The following is a 25116-nucleotide window of genomic DNA, read 5'->3' as shown; positions in this document are numbered from 1 at the left end:
ACTCCAGAGACACAAATTATGTCCATGGCTGCTGATTTAATTTCTATGATTAGAGGTTCACAGGCCCATCCTGAGAGAGGATCCCAGCCTCCTTCTGATAAAAGGCCCCGGGTTGAACCCTCTGACCCTATTCCTTCAGATGAAGATTCTGAGGGCTCTGTCCACTCTGATAGCCAGGAAGAGCTCTTCCAGATCTATGAGGACTCGGATGCAGAAGATTCCATCCCCTCGGCCTCACCTCCTGAGGATATTTCTTTTGGGGAAGTTCTGCATACCATGAGGGAACATTTCAAGTGGCAAGGACAGGAATATTCTGATTCCAGAAAACGCCTTAAGAAGCCCCAGCACAGGCCCTTAGCTATTCCTCCTGTACTTGATGTTTTGGATGATTTATATTCTGACTCTAGTGCTAACCCTGATTCCCTTCCTCCTGCTCCAGCCAAGCCAGACAGGTACTACAGGGTCCCAGAAACTCATTCCCATTTATTCAGGGCCCACACTGCTGATTTGGAAACTATTTCACAGGGGCCTAAAGGAGTTTCAGCTTCCACCTCTAAAAATCCATTGCCCTCCAACAGGGAAGCTAGGTCATTAGAGAGGTGGGGCAAAAAGGTTTACACATCCACTACCTTATCTATGGGAGCTTTGAATTGCCTTTTTCATATGTTACAATATCAGGATTTTCTGTTAGAAAATTTACAAAAAACATTAGCCACTCCTGATCCTTTAGACAGGAAGGCTTTGCAGGAAGCTGTACATAACACTCAGCAAGTAAGCAATCACTTCTGCAGTGTGGATATGATGCACTAGAAGCTTCATGTAGGGCAGCTATGACAGGGGCAGTCATTTGTAGACATGCGTCGTTAAAAGATCAACCTCTACCAGATCATGTAAAGGCAAAACTTCTGGATGCACCTTTGGAAAAGATCAAGCTTTTTGGTGCTAATGCTAAGGATGTGTTAAAGACCATCGAAGAAAAAGCAAAATCAGTTCAGACGGTGAAAGATTTCCTCCAGGTTCAACCCCCCAGATTCAGTAGGAATTGGCCTTCAAAAAACTGATCCTTTCCTACTCCAGAAAAGTTTCAAAGGGGTAAAAACAGATGTGGCCGAGGAAGAGGCCAATACAGAGGCCCTTACAGGGGACGACAATGGCAGCCAGGAAATCAAAGAAGTGACGCAGGGGTTTCACCTGCCCCACAGCAACAATCTCAATGACTTTCCTCTACTTCCGCCTACCAGGGAACAAATAGAAGCTCCCTTGGGCGGGAAATTATCTCTGTTTGCAGAAAATTGGCACAGACTGACAAAGGACAAATGGATTTTGGACATTATAGACCGAGGGTACAGGTTCCATTTTCATACCTTGCCAAGAAAACAAGGCATGCCAAACCTACCACAAAACCAGAGGGCAGAGGCTATCAAGCAAATCACTCTGCTGACTCGGATGAAAGCAATAGAAAGAGTTCCACAACAAGAACAAGACCAGGGTTTTACTCAAGACTGTTCCTTGTTCCAAGAAAAGAATCTCAATGGAGACCAATACTGGACTTGTCCGCATTAAACACCTTTCTCATAGTACCAAAGTTCAAAATGCTGACTCTACAGCAACTCCTTCCCATGCTGGGCAAGGGGTCTTGGCTGATTACTCTGGACCTCAAGGAGGCATACCTGCATGTCCCTATCAGACACAGCTGCAGAAGATACCTCAGATTTCTTGCAGGGCCAGAGCATTATCAATTCTCAGCATTGCCATTTGGCTTATCTACTGCGCCCAGAGTATTCACAAAATGCCTGGCTTCAGTAATTGCTCATTGCAGGCTCCAGGGGATACAAATTTACCCGTACCTGGACGACTGCCTCATACAAGCGGACGACAAATTGATGTTGACAAAAATCTTGGACTATGTCATACGATTACTTCAAGCTCTGGGATACACAGTCAACTTCCAAAAGTCAAGACTGCAACCATCCCAGCAAATAATCTTCTTAGGAGCCAAACTAGACACAGCCTCTCAAATGGCTTACCTGACAGAAGACGAGCAAGAGAAGTTAACTCATTACTTCAAAGGTTTAGCAGAACTCACCCAGATGACTGCAAGGAGATTCCTACAGGCCCTGGGTTACATGGCATCCTGCATTCTCCTGGTTCCATTAGCAAGACTACACATGAGAAAGCTTCAGTGGTACCTAAAAAGCATTTGGTCTCAACACAGCAACAACTTGGAGACAATCATACCGCTCATTCCATGCCTACAAAAGGAATTCCTGTGGTGGGCCTCGGTGAGCCAGGCAAACACAGGTATGTCGTTCAAAAAATCACAGATAACACAGACCATGACCACCGACGCCTCAGACCTTGGATGGGGGGCGCACATGGAAGGCAGGTGTATACAAGGACAATGGTCTCCAAAGGAAACACATCTGCATATAAACCAAAAGGAAATGCTGGCAGTAATGCATGCCATCGAGGCCTTTCAACACCAACTTCAGCAAGGCCACTTACTGATACGGACAGACAACACCACTGTGATGTGGTACATAAACAAGCAAGGGGGCACCCACTCTTACCCCCTTTGCAGACTGGCAATGCATCTTTGGGAAAAATCACTGAGCCTAAACATCCAGTTACAATCCCAGTTTGTTCCAGGCAAAGACCATGTGTTGGCGGACAGCCTAAGCAGGAATTTCACAGATCCACATGAGTGGAGGTTACATCCGAAAGTCTTCACACAACTCACTTCGACATGGGGCAGGCCAGAAGTGGACCTATTTGCCTCTCATCTCAACCATCTTCTACCAAAATTCTGCACAAGGACATACCATCCAAAAGCTTGGAAAATAGATGCTCTCTCATTCAACTGGAACTTCCTAACAATCTATGCATTCCCACCTCTGCCACTGATGACCTCAGTATTGCTAAAGATCAAAGCAGAGAGACCCAAGGGAATCTTAATAGCTCCGAACTGGCCAAGACAGCACTGGTACCCCCTACTACGGAGCATATGTCACACCAGGAGGTGGGCCTTTCCCCAATGGCCTTTACTTTTGACTCAACACAATTTCGCAACAGTGCATCCAAACCTACAGACACTGCAGCTAACAGCCTGGGAGATCCCTTAAATAACCTCAACCTATCTCTATCCAAGGAAGTTCAGCGGATGTTAACAGAGGCTCGAAGACCATCCACCAGAAAGGTTTACTTAGCAAAGTGGAAAAGATTCAGCAATTGGAATACCAGCAAGGGACATGATGCATCATTGTTGAACATCCCACTCATCTTGGAATATTTGGCAGATATGCTAAAGAACGGCCTCTCATATTCTTCCATAAAGATGCATGCATCAGCTTTTTCAGCTAGATACAACACTGATCCTCCTGTTTTTTCACACCCTTTGCTAAGGCAATTCCTCAGGGGAATCAAGAACATTAAGCCACCAAGAAAGGCCCCAGTGCCAGCCTGGGACCTCAGTTTTGTCCTAGAAAAACTGACTCTACCTCCATTTGAGCCAGCAGCTTCAGTTGACTTGCAATTTCTCTCATGGAAGACAGCTTTCCTGTTGGCAATTACCTCAGCAAGAAGGGTTTCGGAGCTACAGGCCCTTATGGCAATACCACAGTTCATAATTTTTCACAGAGACAGGGTTTCATTAAGGGCCAACCGTACTTTTATGCCAAAGGTGGTATCTAGGGTTTCTTTAAATCAAGCCATTCATCTGCCTGCTTTCTTCCCCAATCCTGAGAATAAGGGGGAAAGACTGTTGCATACCTTGGACATTCACAGACAACTTCGATACTACCTGGACAGAACCAAGGCCAGTAGGAAGTCTGAACAACTTTTTGTAGCTTACGCCCCTGCAGTCCAAGGAAAAGCAATTTCAAAACAGACTATTTCAAAATGGATTGGACAGTGCATCAGATTCTGTTATTCCTTTCATGGAAAGACTGTTCCAGCCAATGTCAGACCACATTCCACCAGAGCTACAGCCACCTCTACAGCATTCTTAAGAGGGGTGCCTACTAAGGACATTCTAGAAGCTGCTACATGGAGCTCCGTGCATACATTCTCCAAACACTACAATCTCCCTCTATACTCCAGATCCAGAGCAGGCTTTGCTTCGGCAGTCCTGCAGGGTTTGATTGCTACACCATCTTTTTCCTAGAGCATTCCTCCTCCCCCAGCTACGCTATGGTATTCTACCCACATGTTATGACTGCAGTTGCATTTTTGAAGGACATAGTACAGTTTTGTACCTACCAGAAATGTAGATGTCCGATAGACATGCAACTGCAGTCGGATTTTCCCTCCCTCCATACCCCTCTATGCCTAGGGTCCACTCCTATCCCTGTTACTCTTAGCTGGGGATATCTGTTATGGTGTATTTGTTTTATTGCTCATTTATTTGTCTGGAATCCTGTTTTTGTCTTCCAATTTGATTACAGCCTTCCTTGGAGGGCACCTGGCATCTGGGGCAAGAAACACTGAAGAAAATGGTGTCGGCTGATGCTTATGTACTCCAGCCGCTCTGACGTCGGAGAGAAATGCGACATCAGCCGACGTCGGACCCAGACTTTGGAATCCGGCCGACCGAGGGCTGCCTGAGGCAGGACAACCCATATGTTATGACTGCAGTTGCATGTCTATCGGACATCTACATTTATGGTAGGTACAAAACTGTACTTTATCTTCCTTGTTATAGGCTCTCTAAGCTTGATGACAGCCCTTTCTACTTTCTGTGGCCTGAGTCATTGTGCTAAAAGTTTTTGTGCTTTACAGTTTTTTTTTTTTTTTACAATAAAGAAGTTGCTTAACAGCAATCTTTCTAAACTTGTGCATATTATCTTAGCTTATTTTCTGTTTAGCATTCTGCGGTCACTCCTCTTCTTATTCTGTGAGATTCTCCCTAGTCTGCAGTACTTTTAACATTTGTCAGTTACTGTAAGTCATGTTACTTGTTAACCATCTCTTTTAATTTCCACCCACCCTGTTTTAAAATCCACTTTAATTTTAGCCCACTTTCTAACTGTATTTTCAGAAGAAATTAATATCTTCTCCAATAGCTCCTTAGTAATTTCCACTACCCATTCCTTAAATTCCTCTCATTTAAACAGATAGGTGGGAAAGCACCAGTGTCTCATTTTTATTTTATTACCCTGTCTGTGTTTTTGTTTGTTATTATTGGCACATGATGTGTAATAGCTTATTGAATGAATCTCAAGACTTTCAATTAAATGCACATGTTCCTGTGAAATGTAAATTCTGTCTAGCCTAGACCAGTTTTTGTATCTTTGGGAATAATATGTAAATTCAGTTCAAACTCCTAGTACTGAATTCACAACTTCCACGCCAAATATTTTCATAAATTTATTCATTGCTGTACTCCTTTGTTGGACTTTCCCTTCTGGCCCCCCCAGACACATCTTCACAGCTGCAAATCAAATTCCGTTCCCCACCTAGAAGTAATATTCCTGGCTAAAAGCTGATTATTTCTCCCAGAATTTTCTTAAGCTCCATTATAGCAGTTTTAGGTGGAATATAAATATGTGCCAATGTAATACTTCTCCCTTGCCAGTAGCCCCTTAGTACTATAAATCTACCATTATCTTTTTTTTTATCCCTTTATGTCACTGTTGGAGCTTCTCTTACAATTAATATAAGTACTCATCTTTTCCTTTGTCCCAGGTATTCTGCTGAATAACCATCCTGGAAGCCTTTCTTTATCAAATTCACATGTTCAGTTCTTTCCAGATGTTCTTCGTGTTTCACTGTTGCAGTCATTACATTTGGGTAATCTGCTGGCAAGTTGCCCTCAGTCAGCCTGAATAACAAAGCCTTGGGTCCTGCGTCAGTTGCTGTCTCCTTTTCCATGATGTCAGGTCATCAGGGGTATAAAACATGCAGCTGATGCCATTTTAATCAGTCTTTCTTGCCGCACGGTACCCGAATAAGAAGCAGTTCACAAGTGCCAGTCGGCCGACTCCTGAAATTTTCGTTTTCGAGTTTCAGAACCGAAGTCTTCAAACTAAAGTTCAGTACCCCGTTGGGGAAACTTTTTCTTGCTCCTTACCGATGTCAGTAAAAGTTAATAATTGCATTACTTGTGGAAAGCAAATACCTCATAAGGATTTTCATTTGTACTGTATTCCTTGCCTAGGCCCTGATCATAATGTGCCTTGCTGTCAGTTTTGTGCTAAATTTAACTATCGCACTATTAAGCGTCAGCATATTTTTGCTTCTAAATATTTTGGTTCAAGATTTAACTACCCTGAAATATCGTCGGTTAGCAATCTGACTACCAGAGTTCACAAAAAACGCAAGGAAAAAGACAGAGACAGACCGTCGAGGTCCAAAACCGATGACGAAGCTTCTCCTAAGCCAGTCGCCGGCTTTTGCAGCCCCTGATACCCGCTATTTTTGAGTCGCAGGCCTCTACTGAGACCCATTCGGAGTCTGGTATGCCGCAAGATTCCCAAAGTATTGAACCCGCGGATGTCTCTCCCTTGGATGGGTCCAGAGCCGCTGCGCAGGCACCGGCTTCTTTGGGTGTTTTCAGGCCTCAACATTTTTATATTAAACCAACGCCATCAACAAAAACAAGGTAAAACATGACTTCTATGTCTAAAAAAATGATGCATGAACCACGTGCTCAGGCCCCTATGCCTAAAAAACAAATGATTAAAATGGCTGAGGATTTAATTACCTTGATCGGGGGGTTCCCAACCCCCCCCCATGCTAAGAGGCCTACGCAAGGCACTGATTATGAATTTTCAGATCAGGTTTCCATTTTTTCTGATTCCTCTTCTGATCAGGAATTTTCTACTCCACCTTATGAGGATTCTGATGCAGAGGAATCCATCCCATCTGCATCTCTTCCTGAAGATTACTATTTTGGAGAGACTTTACATACTTTAAGGGAACATTTTCACTTGGAGAGTCAGGACTTCTCTGAGATTTCCTTCTTCTTCCTCGGCATAGGCATTTGGCAATACCTCCTGTATTAGATATTGTTGATGATGTGTTCTCTGAATCAAGCATGGCTCCTAATTCCCTGCCTGTGGTTCCTAGTAAGCCAGACAGATGATATGGATTTCCATACTCCCACAAATTTCTTTTCAAAAATCCTGCTGCTGATCCTGAGACTATTTCTCAGGGTCCCAAGGGTGTTAAGGCTTTTACAGCCAAAAATCCTACCCCTGCTGATGGAGATTCCAGGGCACGGGATAGATGGGGTAAGAAGGTTTACATGTCTGCAACCTTGGCAATCAGGGCTTTAAACTTCCAGCTTCATATGCTTAAATATCAACAGCATGTTATGGGCTTACTGAAACAGAAAATGATGTTGATTTCTGATTGTGCGGAAAATAAAGAGTTACAGGATTTATTGCATGCAGCAGAACAGGTTGGAAAGCATACTTTGCAATGTGATTTTGATTCCTTGGAGGCCTCTTGCAGGGCCGTTGTTACTGGATCTGTGATAAGAAGGCATGCCTGGCTCAAGGAGCAAAATCTGCCTGATCATGTTAAAGCTAAATTGTTGGATGCCCCTTTGCAGCATGATAGTATGTTTAGTAGTAAGGCAGAAGAGGTTTTAAAGAAAATGGAAGACAAAGCTAAATCTATGCAAACTGTAAAAGATTTCTTGCAAGTGCAGTCGCCCAGGTTCAGTAGGCACCTGCCTACTAAGAATTCGTCCTTTCCTGTGTCCAACAGAGCCACTCGGGGCAAGCCCAGGCACTCAAAAGGCTCCAGATATCATTCACAGGGATCTTACAGGTCAAAGCAATGGGGTGCCTCCACCTCCAAATCTGGAGGTAACAAAGCACAACCCTACAGTAAGCAGACTCTATGACTTTCCTCTACCATCTCCAAGCACTTATCTTTTGGCAGCCCTCTTGGGGGGAAGACTAGCAATTTATGCTCAAAATTGGTGGTTAATAACCCAGGACAAGTGGGTATTAAACATAGTATCCCAGGGGTACAGATTTCATTTCCATACTTTGCCAATTCCAAATGGATGGCCAGATCTGCCATAAAACCAGTGGGCAGAGGCCCAGAAACAAGTCATGTTCCTCACGGATATGAGGGCTATTCAACCGGCACCGGAAAAGGAAAAAGGACAAGGATTTTATTCAAGACTTTTCCTGGTACCCAGAAAAGACAAATCATGGCATCCAATACTGGACTTACCGATTCTGAACATGTTCCTGGACATTCCAAAATTCAGAATGCTGACTTTACAACAGCTACTGCTTATGCTAGGCAAGAATGCCTGGTTGGTAACTCTAGACTTAAGAGGCATACCTGCATATCCCAATAAGGGAATCTTGCAGAAGAAACCTTTGCTTCAAAGCAGGTTTTTTGCATTACCAATTCTCTGCACTGCCCTTTGTAAAGACCCTGGGCGGAGTAGATAAGCCAAAGTGCCTGGCACCAGTAATTGCATTCTGCAGACAAAGAAACATTCAAATTTATCCTTATCTGGACGATTGTCTCATTCAGGCAGAGGACAAGGACACTCTTCTTCAACATCTGGCATTTGTAAAAAGGCTTCTAGCATGCCTAGAGTACACCGTAAATTAAAAGAAATCACAACTGGTATCCTCTCAATTAATTACATTCCTGGGTGCAAGCTTGAATACAACTGCCCAGATGGTTTACCTCACGCCAGACAAACAAATGCAATTGACAATATACTTCAAACAAATGGCAACCAAAACCCAGTTATCTGCAAGACAAATTCTGCAGGCTTTGGGGTTCATGGCATCCTGCATTCTACTAATTCCATATGTGAGACTGCATATGAGGAAACTTCAATGGTACCTAAAAAGCATATGGAGTCAACATTGTCACAGCCTGGAAACAATGATTCCTCTCATTCCCTGCCTACAACAGGAGTTTCTTTGGTGGGCAGAGACTTGTCACCAAAACAAGGGACTGTCATTCACGCTACCCCCTGCCACCCAAACCCTAACTACAGATGCATCAAACTATGCTTGGGGGGGGGGCACCTGGCAGGGAGAAGCATTCAGGTCAAATGGAGCCCAAACCAAATGCATCTACATATCAACCAGAAAGAAATGCTAGCTGTTCAGAATTCTCTGGCAGCCTTCAAGGACTTGCTTCATCCAGGACTACTACTGATAAAGATGGACAAACACCACAGTTATGTGGTACATAAACAAGCAGAGGGGTACCCATTCCTACCACCTTTGCAGACTAGCCATGGCCTTGTGGAACACAGCCTTGACTTACCAAATACATCTTCAAGCTCAATTCCTGCCAGGAAATCAAAATACTCTGGCAGACGACCTAAGCAGAAATCTTATGGACCTGCACGAATGGAAACTGGATCCACAAATCTTCAGCATGTTAACATAGTTTTGGGGAGAGGCAAATAGATCTTTGTCTGGGCTTCCCCATTTCTGTCAGTTGGACAAATTCTGCACAAGAACTCATCACAAAAAGCATGGAAAGTGGATGCTCTCTCCTTCAGATGGAAAAACCTATCAGTCTATGCCTTTCCCCCTCTGCCTCTACTCTCCAAGGTCTTACTAAAAGTCAGACAGGAAAAACCAAAAATGATTCTGATTGCTCCAGACTGGCCTCACCAACACTGGTACCCGCTTCTAAGGAATATGTCACACCTTCCTCCGTGGTACTTGCCTCAAACACCTCATCTATTGTCTCAGCAGAACTATCAAATTCCGCACACTCGGCTCCAAACTCTGAATCTTGCAGCATGGCTAATCAACTAATTATTCAAACCACATGTCTCAGTAATCCTGTGATGGATGTAATTTTGGAAGCCAGAAGGCCTAGTACTAGAAAATCTTATGCTGATAAATGGAAGAGATTCTGTGCTTGGAACCAAGCACAAGGAATAGACACAGCAAAGCCTGATGTTCCTCAGATTTTACAATACTTAACTGAGATGCTTGACAAGGGCCTATCTTTTTCTTCAATAAAAATCCATGCCTCTGCCATCTCGGCTCATTACAACAAAGAGCTTCCCCTCTTTTCTCATCCACTGCTAAAACAGTATCTCAGAGGGGCCAAAAATGTAAGGCCTCTCAGGAGAGCGCCAAGTCTTGCATGGGACCTCAGTTTTGTTCTGGAAAAACTCACCCTGCCTCCTTTTGAACCAGCAGCTACTGCGGATATAAAATTTATTTCTTGGAAGACAGCTTTTCTTTTGGCAATCACTTCAGCTAGAAGGGTTTCAGAACTACAGGCTCTCATGGCAGTGGAGCCTTTCATTATTTTTTACCCGGGCAGGATGGCCCTCTGGACCAATCCTTCTTTTATACCTAAGGTGGTATCCAGTGTCTCTCTTAACCAGACCATTCACCTGCCAACTTTTTTCCCAAATCCGGAGAACAAGGGGGAGCGGATTCTGCATTCATTGGATGTACACAGACAACTTAAGATTCTACTTAAACAGGTCAAAATCTCTAAGAAAGTCTGAGCAACTACTGGTAGCATTTGCTGCAGGATCAGAGGGGAAGGCTATATCAAAGAAGACTATTTCTAAATGGATAAGCCATTGTATTCGTTTCTGCTACTTGCACCATGGTAAACCTATGCCCAAGGGGATCAGATCCCATTCCACCAGGGCTGCCTCTACTTCAGCAGCTTTTCTCAGAGGGGTCCCTACCAGAGACATTCTAGAAGCTGCTACTTGGAGCTCAGTTCATACATTCATAAAGCATTATCATTTACCTCTCTTCTCTAAATCCAGGGCAGGCTTTGCCACTGCAGTCCTGCAGGGCTTAGTAGCTGCTCCTAATGCAGTTTAGTTCCATCCTCCCATCCGTAGCTTTGGTATTCTACCCAAATGTAGTGACTGCAACAGTGAAACACGAAGAACATACACTTACCATAAATGTAGATGTTCGAGTGTATTCACTGTTGCAGTCCGGGTTACCCACAGCCAGCCCCCTTTTTCTATACCTTTTCTTTCCTTCACTATACTCAAAAGCCTTTGCGGTGTATTTGCTTTTAGTTGAAGGTAAATTTTATGTTCTAAAGTACATTTATATATTTACAGTTTATACATACATATATTTTTGCTCCCCATTTGGGGGGCACCTGACATCTGGAGCAAGAAAAACTGATTAAAATGGCATCGGCTGCATGTTTTATACCCCTGATGACCTGACATCATGGAAGAGGAGATAGCAACTGACGCAGGACCCAAGACTTTGTTATTCAGGCCGACTGAGGACAAACTGCCAGCAGATTACCCAAATGTAATGACTGCAACAGTGAATACACTCAAACATCTACATTTATGGTAAGTGTACACAACTGTACTTTGTGTTTCCTGTAGCTTAACTATTTGCACTGTACATTTTTTATATAGTTCACTACTTTCTTTTTTTGTATTTATCTGTGAGATCTTTGACATTTAAAGCCATTACAGAAAGCATCATTGTGTTAAAAAGTTGTTGTTCCCACCTTTTATGTGTAACAGCTTTTTTTTAAGTGTCTAGTTCTAGCTTTTGTACATGCATACACTGTGTGGCAGGTTGATCTTTTATACGGTTGTTTCTTGTCATATCCATTTGAACTTATGCCACATCTTACAAAACTTTTTGTTTTATTGAAAGCCCTCAAACAAAAACAAACTCACACCCTAATACCCCCCAAAACATATTAATTGAATACTAGCACACAAAATTATGTATATCTTCAAATACTGAAGTTTTCTCTCCTAATAGGAACAAATTTCCCAAAGTGACAGCCAAACTCATAGGCTTAGGTTAACCAAAAAGAAGGGCTATAAATGCTAAGGTGCATGGTACAACATATGCTTCTGCCAAGTGCTGCCTGGTTTTGTCTTCTCTTTATATTTCCCCCAGATGGGAAAACACTTGAATGTTTTCAGAAAATATTATCTCCTAGCCATTTCTCTTTATCAGATTGTCTCCATGGAGACACGAGGACCAGATACAAAGTTGTTACTAAAACATACATTTATTTGCTAAAAAAAACTTTGTAATGTTCAGTGTTCTTTTTCATTTGCTTGCATTCTTTTAAAACGTGTTACCAGATCAAGCTAAGGGCCTTAATCCAGTCATTCTCCTATGCAAGAATGAGAAAAAGTACACCCGTTTTCTTTTCTTTTTGTCATGCTTTTTTGACCAGACTTTTCTCCTTTCGTACATTGCAGTGGCTACACTTTTTTAAAAACTGAATAAGGAAAAAGAGATAAGAAGGGGGAAATCGGGAGCACCTGTTTATGTCAGTATCTGAAACAACTGTACTGTATGTTAGTACAAAGAAAATCACTATAAACATATTACTATTAAGAAAAAAATGTTTTACTTACAGTTTACTTAGAAGAGGGGAAGAGGAGGAGAAAGCTTTTTTTCTGAGGATTAATAACACAAAGTAAGGCATATGCTTTAGAGTCATCTACAAGTTTAACAAACTCAGAAAAGTCCAAAATTTCCAGATTTTGTTTTCTGTCTTGTTTTACCAATCTAATTATTGCTTTGTAATCCCACATTTGTCATTTTCCAAGTTACTGATTTTATTCCTGTTCATCTCCCATATCCGGTCTCTTTCTCAGTTCCAGTGTACTCTCAATTCTTCTAATGTACTCTTGTGCTTTTTTCCTTCTCTCAAGCATTTGCCTTTGAAACATTGAAAATGGTTTCACTGGCACAGTCTCTCTTTGGTGCTTATTACAAGAACAAGAAGCAGAATCTACTTCTGTCTCACAGCTTACTTTTTTTTGACAAACTTTTGTGTTACCTCCATAGCGTTACTTCATCAAAAAATGATTTTTGTCCCTCCAGGAAACAATATTTTGAAGGTAGGTGGATACAGCAGTTTGAATCTCATGCCTGCTTCTCGACATTCCCTGAATAGTGGAGTAAATGTACTCCTCTTCTGTCTGGTACACTGTTAGTAATCATTCTCCACAAATATTGTGCGGTCTCCCACTTTTAGTACTTTGTTCTTCTGCCACAGTTTTGTCAGAATCAACTCCTGCTGGTAGGATTGCATCTTTACTATTAAAGGTCTAGGTTGCTTTCTCATAGCCAAGTTTGGAGCATACACACGATGTATCCTTTAGATTAACAACTCCTGCTGTGGAATACCAGTCCAGTTACGTATTTGTGCTTTCATAAAATGAATACAGTCTGTTCCTTGCAGCTTCTCTGGTACAGCAGAAAATCTCAGGTCTTCCCTATGTTCTCTGTTCTCTTGTTGTTGTGTCTTTTGTCTTTTTCCCGGTTAGGGGTCGCCACAGCAGAACTCCAGTCCACTAATGATTGGCAGTAGATTTTTATGTGCTGAGTTGCCAGCCCTGACACAACCTTCAACGAAGGTACGCCCATTCATGCATGTCTCCACACAGAAGACACTCTAGCTGAGAATCGAACAGGACAATGTCTTACTGTGAGGCGACAACGCTACCGCAGCACCATCACTGCAGTTATGTGCTCTGTCCTCTAATTCTGTTATTTTTTAAAACATCTCTTCTTGAGCATTCTCATATTCAGCCAGCCTTTTCTTCAATTCAGCCTCTGATCTTTGCAGTTTTATCATCTCATCTGAGTATCTAGTTAAAGCTTCTTCCATTTTTTTCAGCCTTTTGTTATTTGAGCTGATATATTCCATCAGTGTTTCATTTATTTTAATCAGGTATGTGTGCAGTTATCTTATACTCCTCAAAGTTACTGGAAGTCATGTCTGGAGCTTGCACTGCTTTTTGCTTAACAGCTGCAGTACTTTTCCTAGTCAGCATGTTTCCTCACCTTTTTGTAGCTGATTTTTCTTTCAGGTCTTGTGTATTTCTTTTTTTTTTCCTGACTTTCAGGCAGTGCAGAAATTTACCCAGAAATATAAGTCAACTGGCTTTCTTTGCTGAGTTTGTTTTCACACTGGGAGAGCTATAATTAAGCTGTTACTCAATGTGCAGCCATCTTGGAGGTCTGACCAATCTGAATCCAGGTCCTCTTAGTCTTGTGCTATACCCCCAAGCCTTATCCATATCTCTCAACTGTACTCAAAACTTTTTGGACAAAGACAGAATTATATGATGGGGGATAAAAGCCAAAATCAGGGGCAATTTTAAAAGTTACTGTATTATTTTTTTAAGTAAATGTACATTTTCTGAACAAAATGAAGTGTGAAACTCTAAAATCTGACATTATTGACTGACTATATTTTTTTCCTTTAAGTTTTAAGGTGAATACCTTTTTTCTTTTTGTTGTTCCAGAAATTGCGGGTTGTGATGGTGGGAGGGTATAGCATGCTTCTGAACCTCTTTGTGGAGGAATTGTGGAGAAAGATAAAAATAATGAAGGGGTAAAGGCCCCAGATCAGGATCAGATGTTAATTACTGCTTGTGTAAACAAAGAAGGTTGGTCATTAAGTGACTTTTCAGTGATTTTTCAGAAAATCACAAATTTGTATGAGGAACAAACCAAAAATGTGAGGCAAAAATCTTTGTGAAATTCTGGACAGATAAGAGCTACGGAGTGTTGTAGTGGTGTTTGCTAATGAAATGCCAGTATTGTATTTGTTGTAATGGTTGAAGCTCTCAGTATTGATTGTAGTAAGATACTTGTTACATTTGTAGCAAGCAGTTTATTAAAATCTAAAGTAGAAGAGCTCTTTTTTTGTCTTCAAAGTGAAGACGACTTTTTTTTTATCCACGGTTCTAGTGGCAAGTGCAGGGTACTTCTGTGTCCATCTGGCCGAAGGCTGATCCACTGGAAAGGTATATAGGTGTAATAGATGGGATAGAAGTTTGACAGAGATTAACATTAAAAAGACAGAAGCATTTTTCACACAAAAGAGGAGAGTTGATACAGGACAGAGGAAAAGGTCTTGAGCAAAGTAGGGAAGCAGTGTAGGAATCAGTTAAGCATTCCATCTGAACTAATGAAAAGCTTCACAAATCTGTGAGATGCAGTGATTGTCCTGTATTGAAGCAATGTTAATCACTGTGAATAGTAGAAACAGGGCATGGATATACTTTAGACCAGTTAGTTTGACTTGTTTACTATAATTTTTTTGGCTCAGACCCCTGTTAACTACTGATCTCTAGCCTTGTTTTTATTCCCTGTATTGGACTTAGCACTTCACATCAGTCCACCAACGTCCTCTCTTTGTAGAAGAGATTTACTCAGCCTAGGATAATTGTTGGAAGGCAGCATGTTATTGGCTGTTATAAGGCTTTTTATACTGGAGAAAGGAACAGCCCTCCTTGAAACTGGGTATACATATAGGTCAGTGATTGTAGAATTGCATACGTATTTATTGACATCATCAGATCCTAACGTATTGAAAGTTCTAAAGCATGAACAAAATAAGTCTTAAGAAGACCTTTGTGCATCGGTTAGCAGACGCCTTTAGGAAAAAAGCAGGCATGGAAAACCAGCCAAAAATTAATAAAAAAAAAAAAAAAAAAGCAAAAGAAAACAAAAAACTGGATCAGGACAAAAAAGAAAAGGTAAATGAAAAGATCACAATGATAGCAGTTAGTAGAGAGAGCTGCTGGAACAGCTGCATGTTTACCAAGAGTTGTTGTGTGAATGGCTTAGGCGAGGTGAATTTAAATCAAAAGATGAAAGGTTAATGTTGGCAGCCCAAGATAGTGGATTACTTGCTAGACAGTGCATAAAATCCATAGAAAAGTCAGGAGATGCACGCATTTGTAGGTTTTGTGGTGCAGACGTTGAAACTGTTACACATGTTGTTGCAGGGTGCGATACACTCTAGGTTTGTATACTGAAAGACCTAACAGTGTGACAGGGTTGTTGCACTAGAGACTTAGAGGCAGCTGAAATACATTGGAAGCATGAACCACAAAGGATTGTTGAAAATGATGGAGTAATGATTACGTGAGATCTCCCCATACCAGCAGCTGAGAAGGTAGAATCAAGTAGACCAGATGTTGTAGTTCAAGAAAGAAGACAGAAATAGCTTTGATTACTGAAATTGCTACACCTAGTGACGACAGTGTCTTTAAAAACTGAAAGACATAAATTTGTAAAATATCAGGATTTGCAAACAGAAACTAGAGCAATTTTGAAGAAGGATACACAGTTCCAGTTGTAGTAGGAGCAACTGGTCTAATAAAAAAAAGAATTTTCAACCATCTGTGTATATGCTACCAATAAATGTAACCCCTTATAAACTGGGTACACTCCAGGTGCTGAGAAGAGCACTCATATCAAATCTCAGACTGAAGCAAAACTATTTCATGAACTTTAATTATGCCCTGACTTAGTAATGGGGTACATTCCCATCAAGGTATGTAAAAACCTAAGCATTTGGAGAAATTAAACCAGGGTAATCCTGGACATTATTATTTTGTTGTCCCATCTCCCAATCATACTTCTCAACCTGCAGACACTGAAAATAGATACAAAGGCTAATGAAAAGTAGATATAGCCAGCCAAAATTCTGAGCAGCAAATTAACATAAAAACTGAATACCAAATGGCACATAGCTCTCCTCATTTCTAGTAGGATTGTGAGCTACTTCTCAGAAATGCAAGGTTAAGTGTGACATAAATTATGCAAAGGGTCTAAACATATAGTCAAAGACAGTATAAAACACATTAATGAATGTTGCAGAAAACTTCCTAACAAAATCCTTTGTTGTTTTACTTCTGAAAAAAGGAGCTATAACATGTGCATCTTCTTTCTTTCTTTAAATTACTGGTGCCAGTGGTATGTTGGTCATATAGTCTAGTCTCCTGTGTACCAAATAGTTACAAAAGTGCATGTGATGAGGAGGGGCATTCATAAAATTATGTACATGCCTTGAAAATATGTACAGTTGAGAGGTCTGCATCCAGAGCATAGCATGCATTCTGACAGTGACAGGATATAGATGTATGCCCATGCGCGCCCGCGCGCATACACACAAACACACACACACACACACACACACGTGCGCTCGCGCACATTATGTATGTATACGTCGAAAGCATAGCACATAACTATCCAGAATTTTGCAGAACGTACCTGATTTTGCCAACTTAAAATTATTTCTTAAGTCCTAATAATTTTGTAATAAAAAAAAAAAATTGGGTTTAACTTTGTGCGTGTTGGCTGTTTTAATTTTGGTTTGATTGTAACCAAGAAGAATAGGATTTGGAAAGAAGGACAAATATGTGTTGGGGTCAGGGGTGTCACTTTAACAGTGATAATGAACTTGTGCCAAGGTTTACACCGAGTGGCTAGCACTGCCACGGTAGTTCATCTGTACCACTCACTTGCACACAAACTGGCACCTATGGCCAATTTATAGTGTCCACTCCACCTACTGCATGTCTTTGGAATGTGGGAGCAAACCGAAGCTCCCAGATGAAACTCACATGACTGCAAGGAGGAAATACAGAGTCCGCACAGAAGGCACCCAGCCAAGAATCAAACCGGAGAACCTCTGTGCCATTGCTCTAGATTGGCTATAGGTGCAAGTGCATGTGCAAGTGAGTGGTACGGATGAACTACCCTGGCAGGGCTAGCCACCCAGCAGTGTAAACCTTGGCTCGAGTTGATAGCCACTATTGAAGTGACACCCAAACCCCATGTCCAAAATGAGAAAAAGGTGTGGAGGATGGATGGATGGATGGATGGACAAGTAAGTATTGGGCCACCTTTTTCTCACCTAAAGACGAATGCATTGCTTTTAATATAAAGTTTTACATTTCAGCCTAATTTTTATAACAGCTGATTTTAGTTGATTCAAAACAGTATATGATGTTAACCAGGTACCTTCATCCTTTATCTGTTCTACAAACTAGGCAGCTTGTTACCATCTCCCAGACCTTATGTCAGCAGAATTCCATGAGTGCTCACACAGATGTCTGCGTAGACATAGCCAAAACAATGTGTTTTTAAAAATCATATAATTACTGGATATGACCAGAAATTTTATTTCAAGGGTATCCATTTCAAGTTCTCCTCACCTTTCATGAGCTGAATTCAGGTTTGTCCTCTGACTGCTGTTGAGTTATTTAAATGGGAGCTGCTGCCCAGGGGATATGGTGTCCATGGAAGGTAAATCTGTGCCTGTTACTTCAAGGATCTGCTGGGATTTCTTCTGATGACTCACACTCAGCACAACATTCTTAAATTCTTCAGAGCCATCATGCCATGCCATGATACAGCATGCAATGTATAAGAGATGTTGCCTATCACCTTTCTTTCTTTTCTGGCTCCTGACTGCAGCAAATCTGAACATATTAGTTGCAGTTTGGGAGTCTATTCTACATGTTTTCTAATCCATGAGGATTGTTTTGAATACCTTAAAGTCATGTATGGAGTCTTTGCAGATTCTGACTTTTATAGGACTCGCCCTCAACATTCTACCCTGCAGAATGCATCGTCGTCTAAAAAGATTCCCTCCTCTACAATCTGTAGTGTCTCATTTACTTCATTTGCAAGTTGTCATAGCTGATGTTTGCATCAGTATACTAGGTTTTATGGCAGAAACAGCCTTGGTCAGGGGTCAGAAACATTTAGAAAAGAAGGAATTCCCAGAGTCTAGACCGTGAAAGTTTAAGACTTGTATGTGTAGTAACTACTGCATGTGGCCCTGGTACTGTGATTATCAACCATAACATTGTTTTCCATTGAATGTAAAAGTTTGCTCCTTTGCAACAAACAAAAAGAGCCTACTATTAAAAGTCTTTAAAAAAAAAAAAAAAACATTTATTAGCCCTCACATACTGATGTGGAATATGTATATATACAGTGGATATAAAAAGCGCACACACCCTGTTAAAATGCCAAGTTTTTGTGATATAAAAAATGAGACCACAATAAATCATTTCAAAACATTTCCCACCTTTAATGTGACCTGTAACCTTTACAATTCTACTGAAAAACAAATATTTTAGGGGGAAAAATATAAAAAATGTACAATAAGCTGGTTGCATAAGTGTGCACACCCTTAAACTAATACTTTGTTGAAGCACCTTTTGATTTAATTACAGCATTCAGTCTTCTTGGGTACACACCTGCCATCAATTAAAGAGACTCTTATTAACCCCAAATAAAGTTCAGCTGTCCTAGTAGGATTGTCCTGACATTTACTCAGTTGCCTAATACAGCAAAAGCCATGGTTCGCAGAGAGCTTACAAAGCATCAAAGGGATCTCATTGTTGAAAGGCATCAGTCAGGAGAAGGGTACAAAAACATTTCTACAGCATTGGAAATACCATGGAACACACTGAAGATAGTCATCAAAAAGTGGAGTAAATACGGGACAACAGTGACGTTGCAAAGAACTGGACATCCCTCCAAAATTGATGAAAAGACAAGGTGAAAAGTGGTCAGGGAGGCTGTCTAGAGACCTACAGGAACACTGAAGGAGCTGCAGGAATTTCTGGCGAGTACTAGTTGTGTACTACATGTAACAACAATGTCCCGTATTCTACATATATCTGAGCTATGGGGTAGGGTTGCAAGACGGAAGCCATTTCTTACACAGAAAAACATCCAGGCCCAGCTAAAATTTGCAAAACAATACATCAAGTCTCCCAAAAGCATGTGGGAAAATGTGTTATGGTCTGATGAGACAAAGGTTGAACTTTTTGGCCACAATTCCAAAAGGTATTTTGGCGCAAAAATGACACTTCACATCACCAGAAGAACACAGTCCCCAAGGTGAAGCATGATGGTGGCAGTATCATGCTTTGGGGTTGCTTTTCTTCAGCTGGAACTGGGGCTTTAGTCAAGGTGGAGGGATTTATGAACAGTTCCAAATACCAGTCACTTTTGGCCCAAAACCTTTGTGCGTCTGCTAGAAAGCTGAAGATGATGAGGGATTTCACCTTTCAACACAACAGTGACCCCAAGCATACATCCAAATCAACAAAAGATTGGCTTCACCAGAAGAAAATTCTAGTTTTGGAATGGCCCAGCCAGAGTCTAGACCTAGAGCCAATAGAAAATCTGTGGGGTGACCTGAAGAGGGCTGTGCACAAGAGATGCCCTTGCAATTTGACAGATTTGCAGCGCTTTTACAAGGAAGAGTGGGCAAATATTGCCAAGTCAAGATGTGCCATGCTGATAGACTCCTACCCAAGAAGACATGAATGTTGTAATTAAATCAAAAGGTACTTCAATAAAGTATTAGTTTAAGGTTGTGCACACTTATGCAACCAGCTTATTGTACTTTTTTTATTTTTTATATTTTATTCCCAAACAGATTTGTTTGTTTTTCAATTGAATTGTCAGAGGTTATAGGTCACATTAAAGGTGGGAAAAGTTTTGAAATGATATATTGTGGTCTAATTTTTTTATATCATAAAAACCTGCAGTTTTAACAGGGGTGTGTAAACTTTATGTCCAATGTATGTATATATATATATATATATATATATATATATATATATATATATATGGGTCTACTTCTAATGACCGAAACGCCGATTCGCCGACAGTGAAATCACCGACACGAAACGACCGACAACGCAGTTGACCGACACGCTCGAATCCCGACAGACGGAAGACCGACAAGGGGAATGTGTAAGCGCGACCTGGTAAGTATGCGATAGTGAGGGATTTAGGAGTAGGGAGCGGACAGGTAAGTGTGCAATACTCAGGGATGTAGGGTTAGGGTGTGTGATAGGTGAGTGTGCGGTAGTGTCGGAGCTTGGGGTTGGTGTGTAAATGAGTTAGGGTTAGGGTGCAGGTAGGGAGAGTGTGCGTTAGTGCCGGAGCTTGGGGTTGCGGGTGTTTAAGTCAGTTCGGGTTAGGGTGCAGGTAGGGAGAGTGTGCGGTAGTGTCGGAGCTTGGGGTTGGGTGTGTAAGTGAGTTAGGGTTAGGGTGCAGGTAGGGAGAGTGTGCGGTAGTGTCGGAGCTTGGGGTTCGGGTGTGTAAGTGAGTTAGGGTTAGGGTGCAGGTAGGGAGAGTGTGCGGTAGTGTCGGAGCTTGGGGTTCGGGGTGTGTAAGTGAGTTAGGGTTAGGGTGCAGGTAGGGAGAGTGTGCGGTAGTGTCGGAGCTTGGGGTTCAGGGTGTGTAAGTGAGTTAGGGTTAGGGTGCAGGTAGGGAGAGTGTGCGGTAGTGTCGGACCTTAGGGTTAGGGTTTGGGTTAGGGCTAGTGGATATGTGTTGTAGTGTACTGTGTTGTTTACGTGTAGTGTGTCGGTGTTATGGTGTTCGGTGTTTCGCGTTGTCGGGTTTGTGTGTTGTCGGTTTTCTGGCGTCGGTGATTTCTGTGTCGGGGAATCGTTGGTTCGGTCTTTAGAAGTAGACCCATATATATATATATATATATATATATATATATATATATATATATGTGTGTGTGCGTGTTTATATATATATATATATAATTGTAGCAGTGGAATCATTCTTTTAAGTACAGTACTTTATGCATTTTTCACTGAACAAAAAAAAAGCACAATGTATTATGGATTTGTTCTCACAAGCTGCCCTTCTCTCTATATACAAACAGGCGGAGTGGGAAGCATTGGAGCTAACAGATCATCAGTGGGCATTGGAAGATGTCGAACAGGATCTTATGGCTCAAGACCTGAATTTCGATGGCATGTTCAGCAAGGAACTTCAGACTTCCATTTTCTGAGCTGCAGTCTTAACTGGAATTTAAGCAACCTCTGCTTCTTGGTTGCTAATATAATACACTTTAAAATGGATAATATTACCTTCTCTGTGCAGTAAAGTACACAGAAGGTAGCTGTTTGCAGTGAGACGGAGTATGTTATGAGAACAGCAGACAGCAGTGGCTTTGAGTTGCATCAGATCCAAGTTTACAGTGGCATAGCATTATTCTGTTTTGCTTTTCAAATATTTATGAAATGTAAACACTGTTATCTTGGTGAATTATGAACTATTTGGTTTACATAAAACCTCCAACAGTGGATACATATTTTTAGATGCCTTTAGTCATTTACTTTTTATTGTGGACCTGATTTATTATCTTAATTTTTTCTCCATCTATAATATATAGCTGTAATGGCACATAACCACACCTCACAGCTGTGTTTTTGTGTGGTTCACAATTTTTTTCTCTCAGTATAATTTTTTTCTATGCGGGTCTTATTTTAGTAAAGCAAAGTTAGCTTAACACCGACTGCATATGATTAAGCAAAATGACACGAGTATGCCGTGTCAGTTACTGTAAAACTGCATATAACAGGAAATGCCTAAATAATGTTGTAAATGAAAGGCAGACTAGCAAGCTTTATTTCAGTTTTAAATTGATCACCCCAAATACATCTGGTCTTTTTCTTTGTGAAATAATCATGTCATTACATTTAACCAGTTGCATATGCATGATTTTATTGCACGCAGGTTCTTGACACAGACTGTCACTTCTTTTCTGGACCCCACGCCCTACTTTGTAGTGGCTCTGACCATCACCATTCTTTGTTCCCCCATTCATTGTTTCTGTATCAAACCTAAGCAGTTACATTTGATTTATGTCATGCAAATGTCGGGGGGGGGGGCTCTCTGTCTATCCTAGGCCACTCTGTTTCAGCAGGGGAGTTTTACTCTCCACAACTTCCTTCCTTCCTTTCTTCTTTCCTTCAGAGATGCACACATGCAGTGAAATCAGTGCTTTTATGAAGACACCTGTGTTTTTCTTGTCGCATAATAATGCTGTGAGTGCAGGGTCCTCAGCCTTCACTAGGGATCATGAATATGGTAGCAGAACTAATGCCCTTCCCTCATAGTAGGGACAAGTCGTCAGCCTGTCTTCATTAGACAGCTCTATCAAAGATCTGAGCACATCCACAGCTTTGTTAGTGGTGTGATCCAACAACTAACTTTCTGCCAGTGGACTGGCTTTTTAGTCCTTCATTCGTCAGTGATTTCTTAAGTCTGGTTTGTAAAATAAGTAGTGGAAGAAGTGGACTGATGTGTACAGGCTGTATAAACCGCAGTAATAAAATAATGTATTAGATGCCTCAAAGCTTATACCGGAGATGCATGGGTACAAGTCTTTCTGACTCTAACTTTGCAGCAGGTTCTTAACCTCTGTATGCCTTTGTCGCTCTTATGCACAAGTGGTGGGACCTGCTGCATCCTACATGGTAACCAGATGTTACCAAAGAGTAAAACGATTAGTTTCTTAAATGGATTGTTTTTATTATTGCACTAATATACTGCTGTTACACAGCTGGAAGTACTGTCACTTCTTTGGGGGTTAAAAATACCTTGTGTTGTCTCTTCACTCATAATTGCCTTTCAGCATCTGGTACTTGCCTCCTGACGTATGGCATGAATTTTATTGCTTAACTACACAGCAGCAAATTTAGTTTGCTTAAGATTGCTTCAAATGACATATCTTTTTTAAGTGTAGGTCTTTGAAATGGCTTGGAAAGAGATTACATTTTACAATACCTGAGGCAGTCTCAGTTCAACAGGTCTTTGCTTAACAAAACATCCTGAAATACAAGTCGGCAACATCATCAAACATGAGCTGCCCAATTAATCACTGGTGGAAACATGAAATCTTGCAAGTACGTATAATAAACTGAATAAATGGATTTGGAACTCAACTCATTGTTTTATCTGATGTAGCTTAATTTTAAGTTGTTTCAGCTGTGATATATGATTAACCACAGTATTGATTTTTTTCCCAAATTTTCAAGATTTTGTTTTTCTTATCCGAGCCTTTTCATCCTTAAAGTAGTTTATTAAGGTGAGACTGCCAAGAGTAAATTCCAGGCCCACACATCTTCAGTAATCAATACTTTTCTACCGCAGTAGAGTTTACATTGGAGACAGACCTCAGTGAATGTCCCTATATTAGTCTCAACATTAGACGCTTTTGCTTCTGTTTGTCTTAAATGTGGCGTGTGTGTGTGTGTGTGTGTTTTTTCTTAATGGAAGATTGTAAGGAAGGATTACTGGTTGAGATTGCATTGTAGTTGAAGCACAATAGGGGTTATTTTATAAGTATTCTTTCAATGTAGACCTCTCAACTTTACTTCTATGGAATGGGAAGCAGTAGCGCCTTTCTTTTGATGAAGGATGCATTATGAGATTTTACTAATAATGGGTAGCTTTAATATGCCAGCTGTCAAATATAATGTTGATGTAATAAAACTCAAGTATGTTTGTCCTTTTTAATGAAAATTCTACAATGCTATAACCACATAGTGTAACAGAGGACTTAATGCATTAGAACTTTTATTTTCAATTTTTTTTTCAGAGAACAAGTTTCGATATTTGTAAGCTGGTCACTTGAATAGGGGCTGATCACATTGAGGTGTTAGTACCTTTTAATGCAGCAGATAAAAATGAGCATCAGAGTGACTGACAGGTACTTGGTGATGTCCTGCTCACATTGACTGGGTCATTTTCTCCATGCATCTAAAAGATATACTGTGATGATTATGTTTGTATGTACTTATGTGTGAGCACTACTAGTTCCATACAAATTAAATCTGGATGCTCAAGTAAAAAAAATTGAAAAATTGTGTAGTGAGAAAGTGAAACATGTAAGAAATGGATGAGGGGGTTAGGCTGAATAAACTTTATATTGGAGGTTCATTGACAAGAAAGCTTTTATGCAGTACCCAGAATTCATGTAAGGGAACAGATTGTGAAAGATAACGAAATAGTTTTCTCCTAAATGGATACTTACCAGTGATTTAACAAACATGTAATGGCACTGGTAACCATAGTCATAAAAAAGTGCCATTTCAGAACTTTGCATGTATCAATAAAGATCTTGAGAAGGTGGTCTGTGGACAGGTTGATTTTCTATAATGTTTGTGATACATTTCATTGTAGTTTTGGGTTAAACATATTATGAAAACTGTCCTCATGAGCTAGAATGTATCCACATTTGGATATATGTATCTGGCTTAAACTTGCATTTTTAAGACAACTTCCATGATGAAAGACTGGAATGTATTTTAAAATTATGGGGTGTTGGTGATGCTGGGAATAAGCTTATAGTCTGGTTCAGGTGTCAACAGTGCTTTTGTCACTTTATTAGCATTTTATGAACTTTTTTTACTTAAAGCAAGTACTTTATGCTGCATAGTAGTCATCAGGAAAGTACATGTGATCACATATGGCACATCTGCAAATTCCATAAGTGATCATTATTCAATATTTTTTTCCCATTATCTTAATTTTGGAAGTATGGTGAACCTAA

The 25116-nt window shown here is 40.8% G+C and overlaps 1 protein-coding gene across 1 annotated transcript in view; it reads left to right on the top strand.

The window, feature by feature from the left end:
- The window catches only part of EMC3 (ER membrane protein complex subunit 3), a 140943-nt gene extending 117437 nt beyond the window's left edge, over positions 1-23506 (top strand). The window contains exon 9 of the mRNA XM_044077598.1: positions 21439-23506. Coding sequence (XP_043933533.1) covers positions 21439-21567 — 129 coding nt within the window. The 3' untranslated portion in view covers positions 21568-23506. The remainder of the gene's footprint in view (positions 1-21438) is intronic.
- Positions 23507-25116: the final 1610 nt, after the last annotated feature.

Source organism: Protopterus annectens, chromosome 7.part0 (genome assembly GCF_019279795.1).
Source record: "Protopterus annectens isolate FY-2018-M chromosome 7.part0, PAN1.0, whole genome shotgun sequence".
In the NCBI taxonomy this organism is placed as follows: Eukaryota; Metazoa; Chordata; order Ceratodontiformes; family Protopteridae; genus Protopterus; species Protopterus annectens.
Note: the sequence above shows the minus strand (reverse complement) of the source record. Positions and strands in the feature narration are given on the sequence as shown.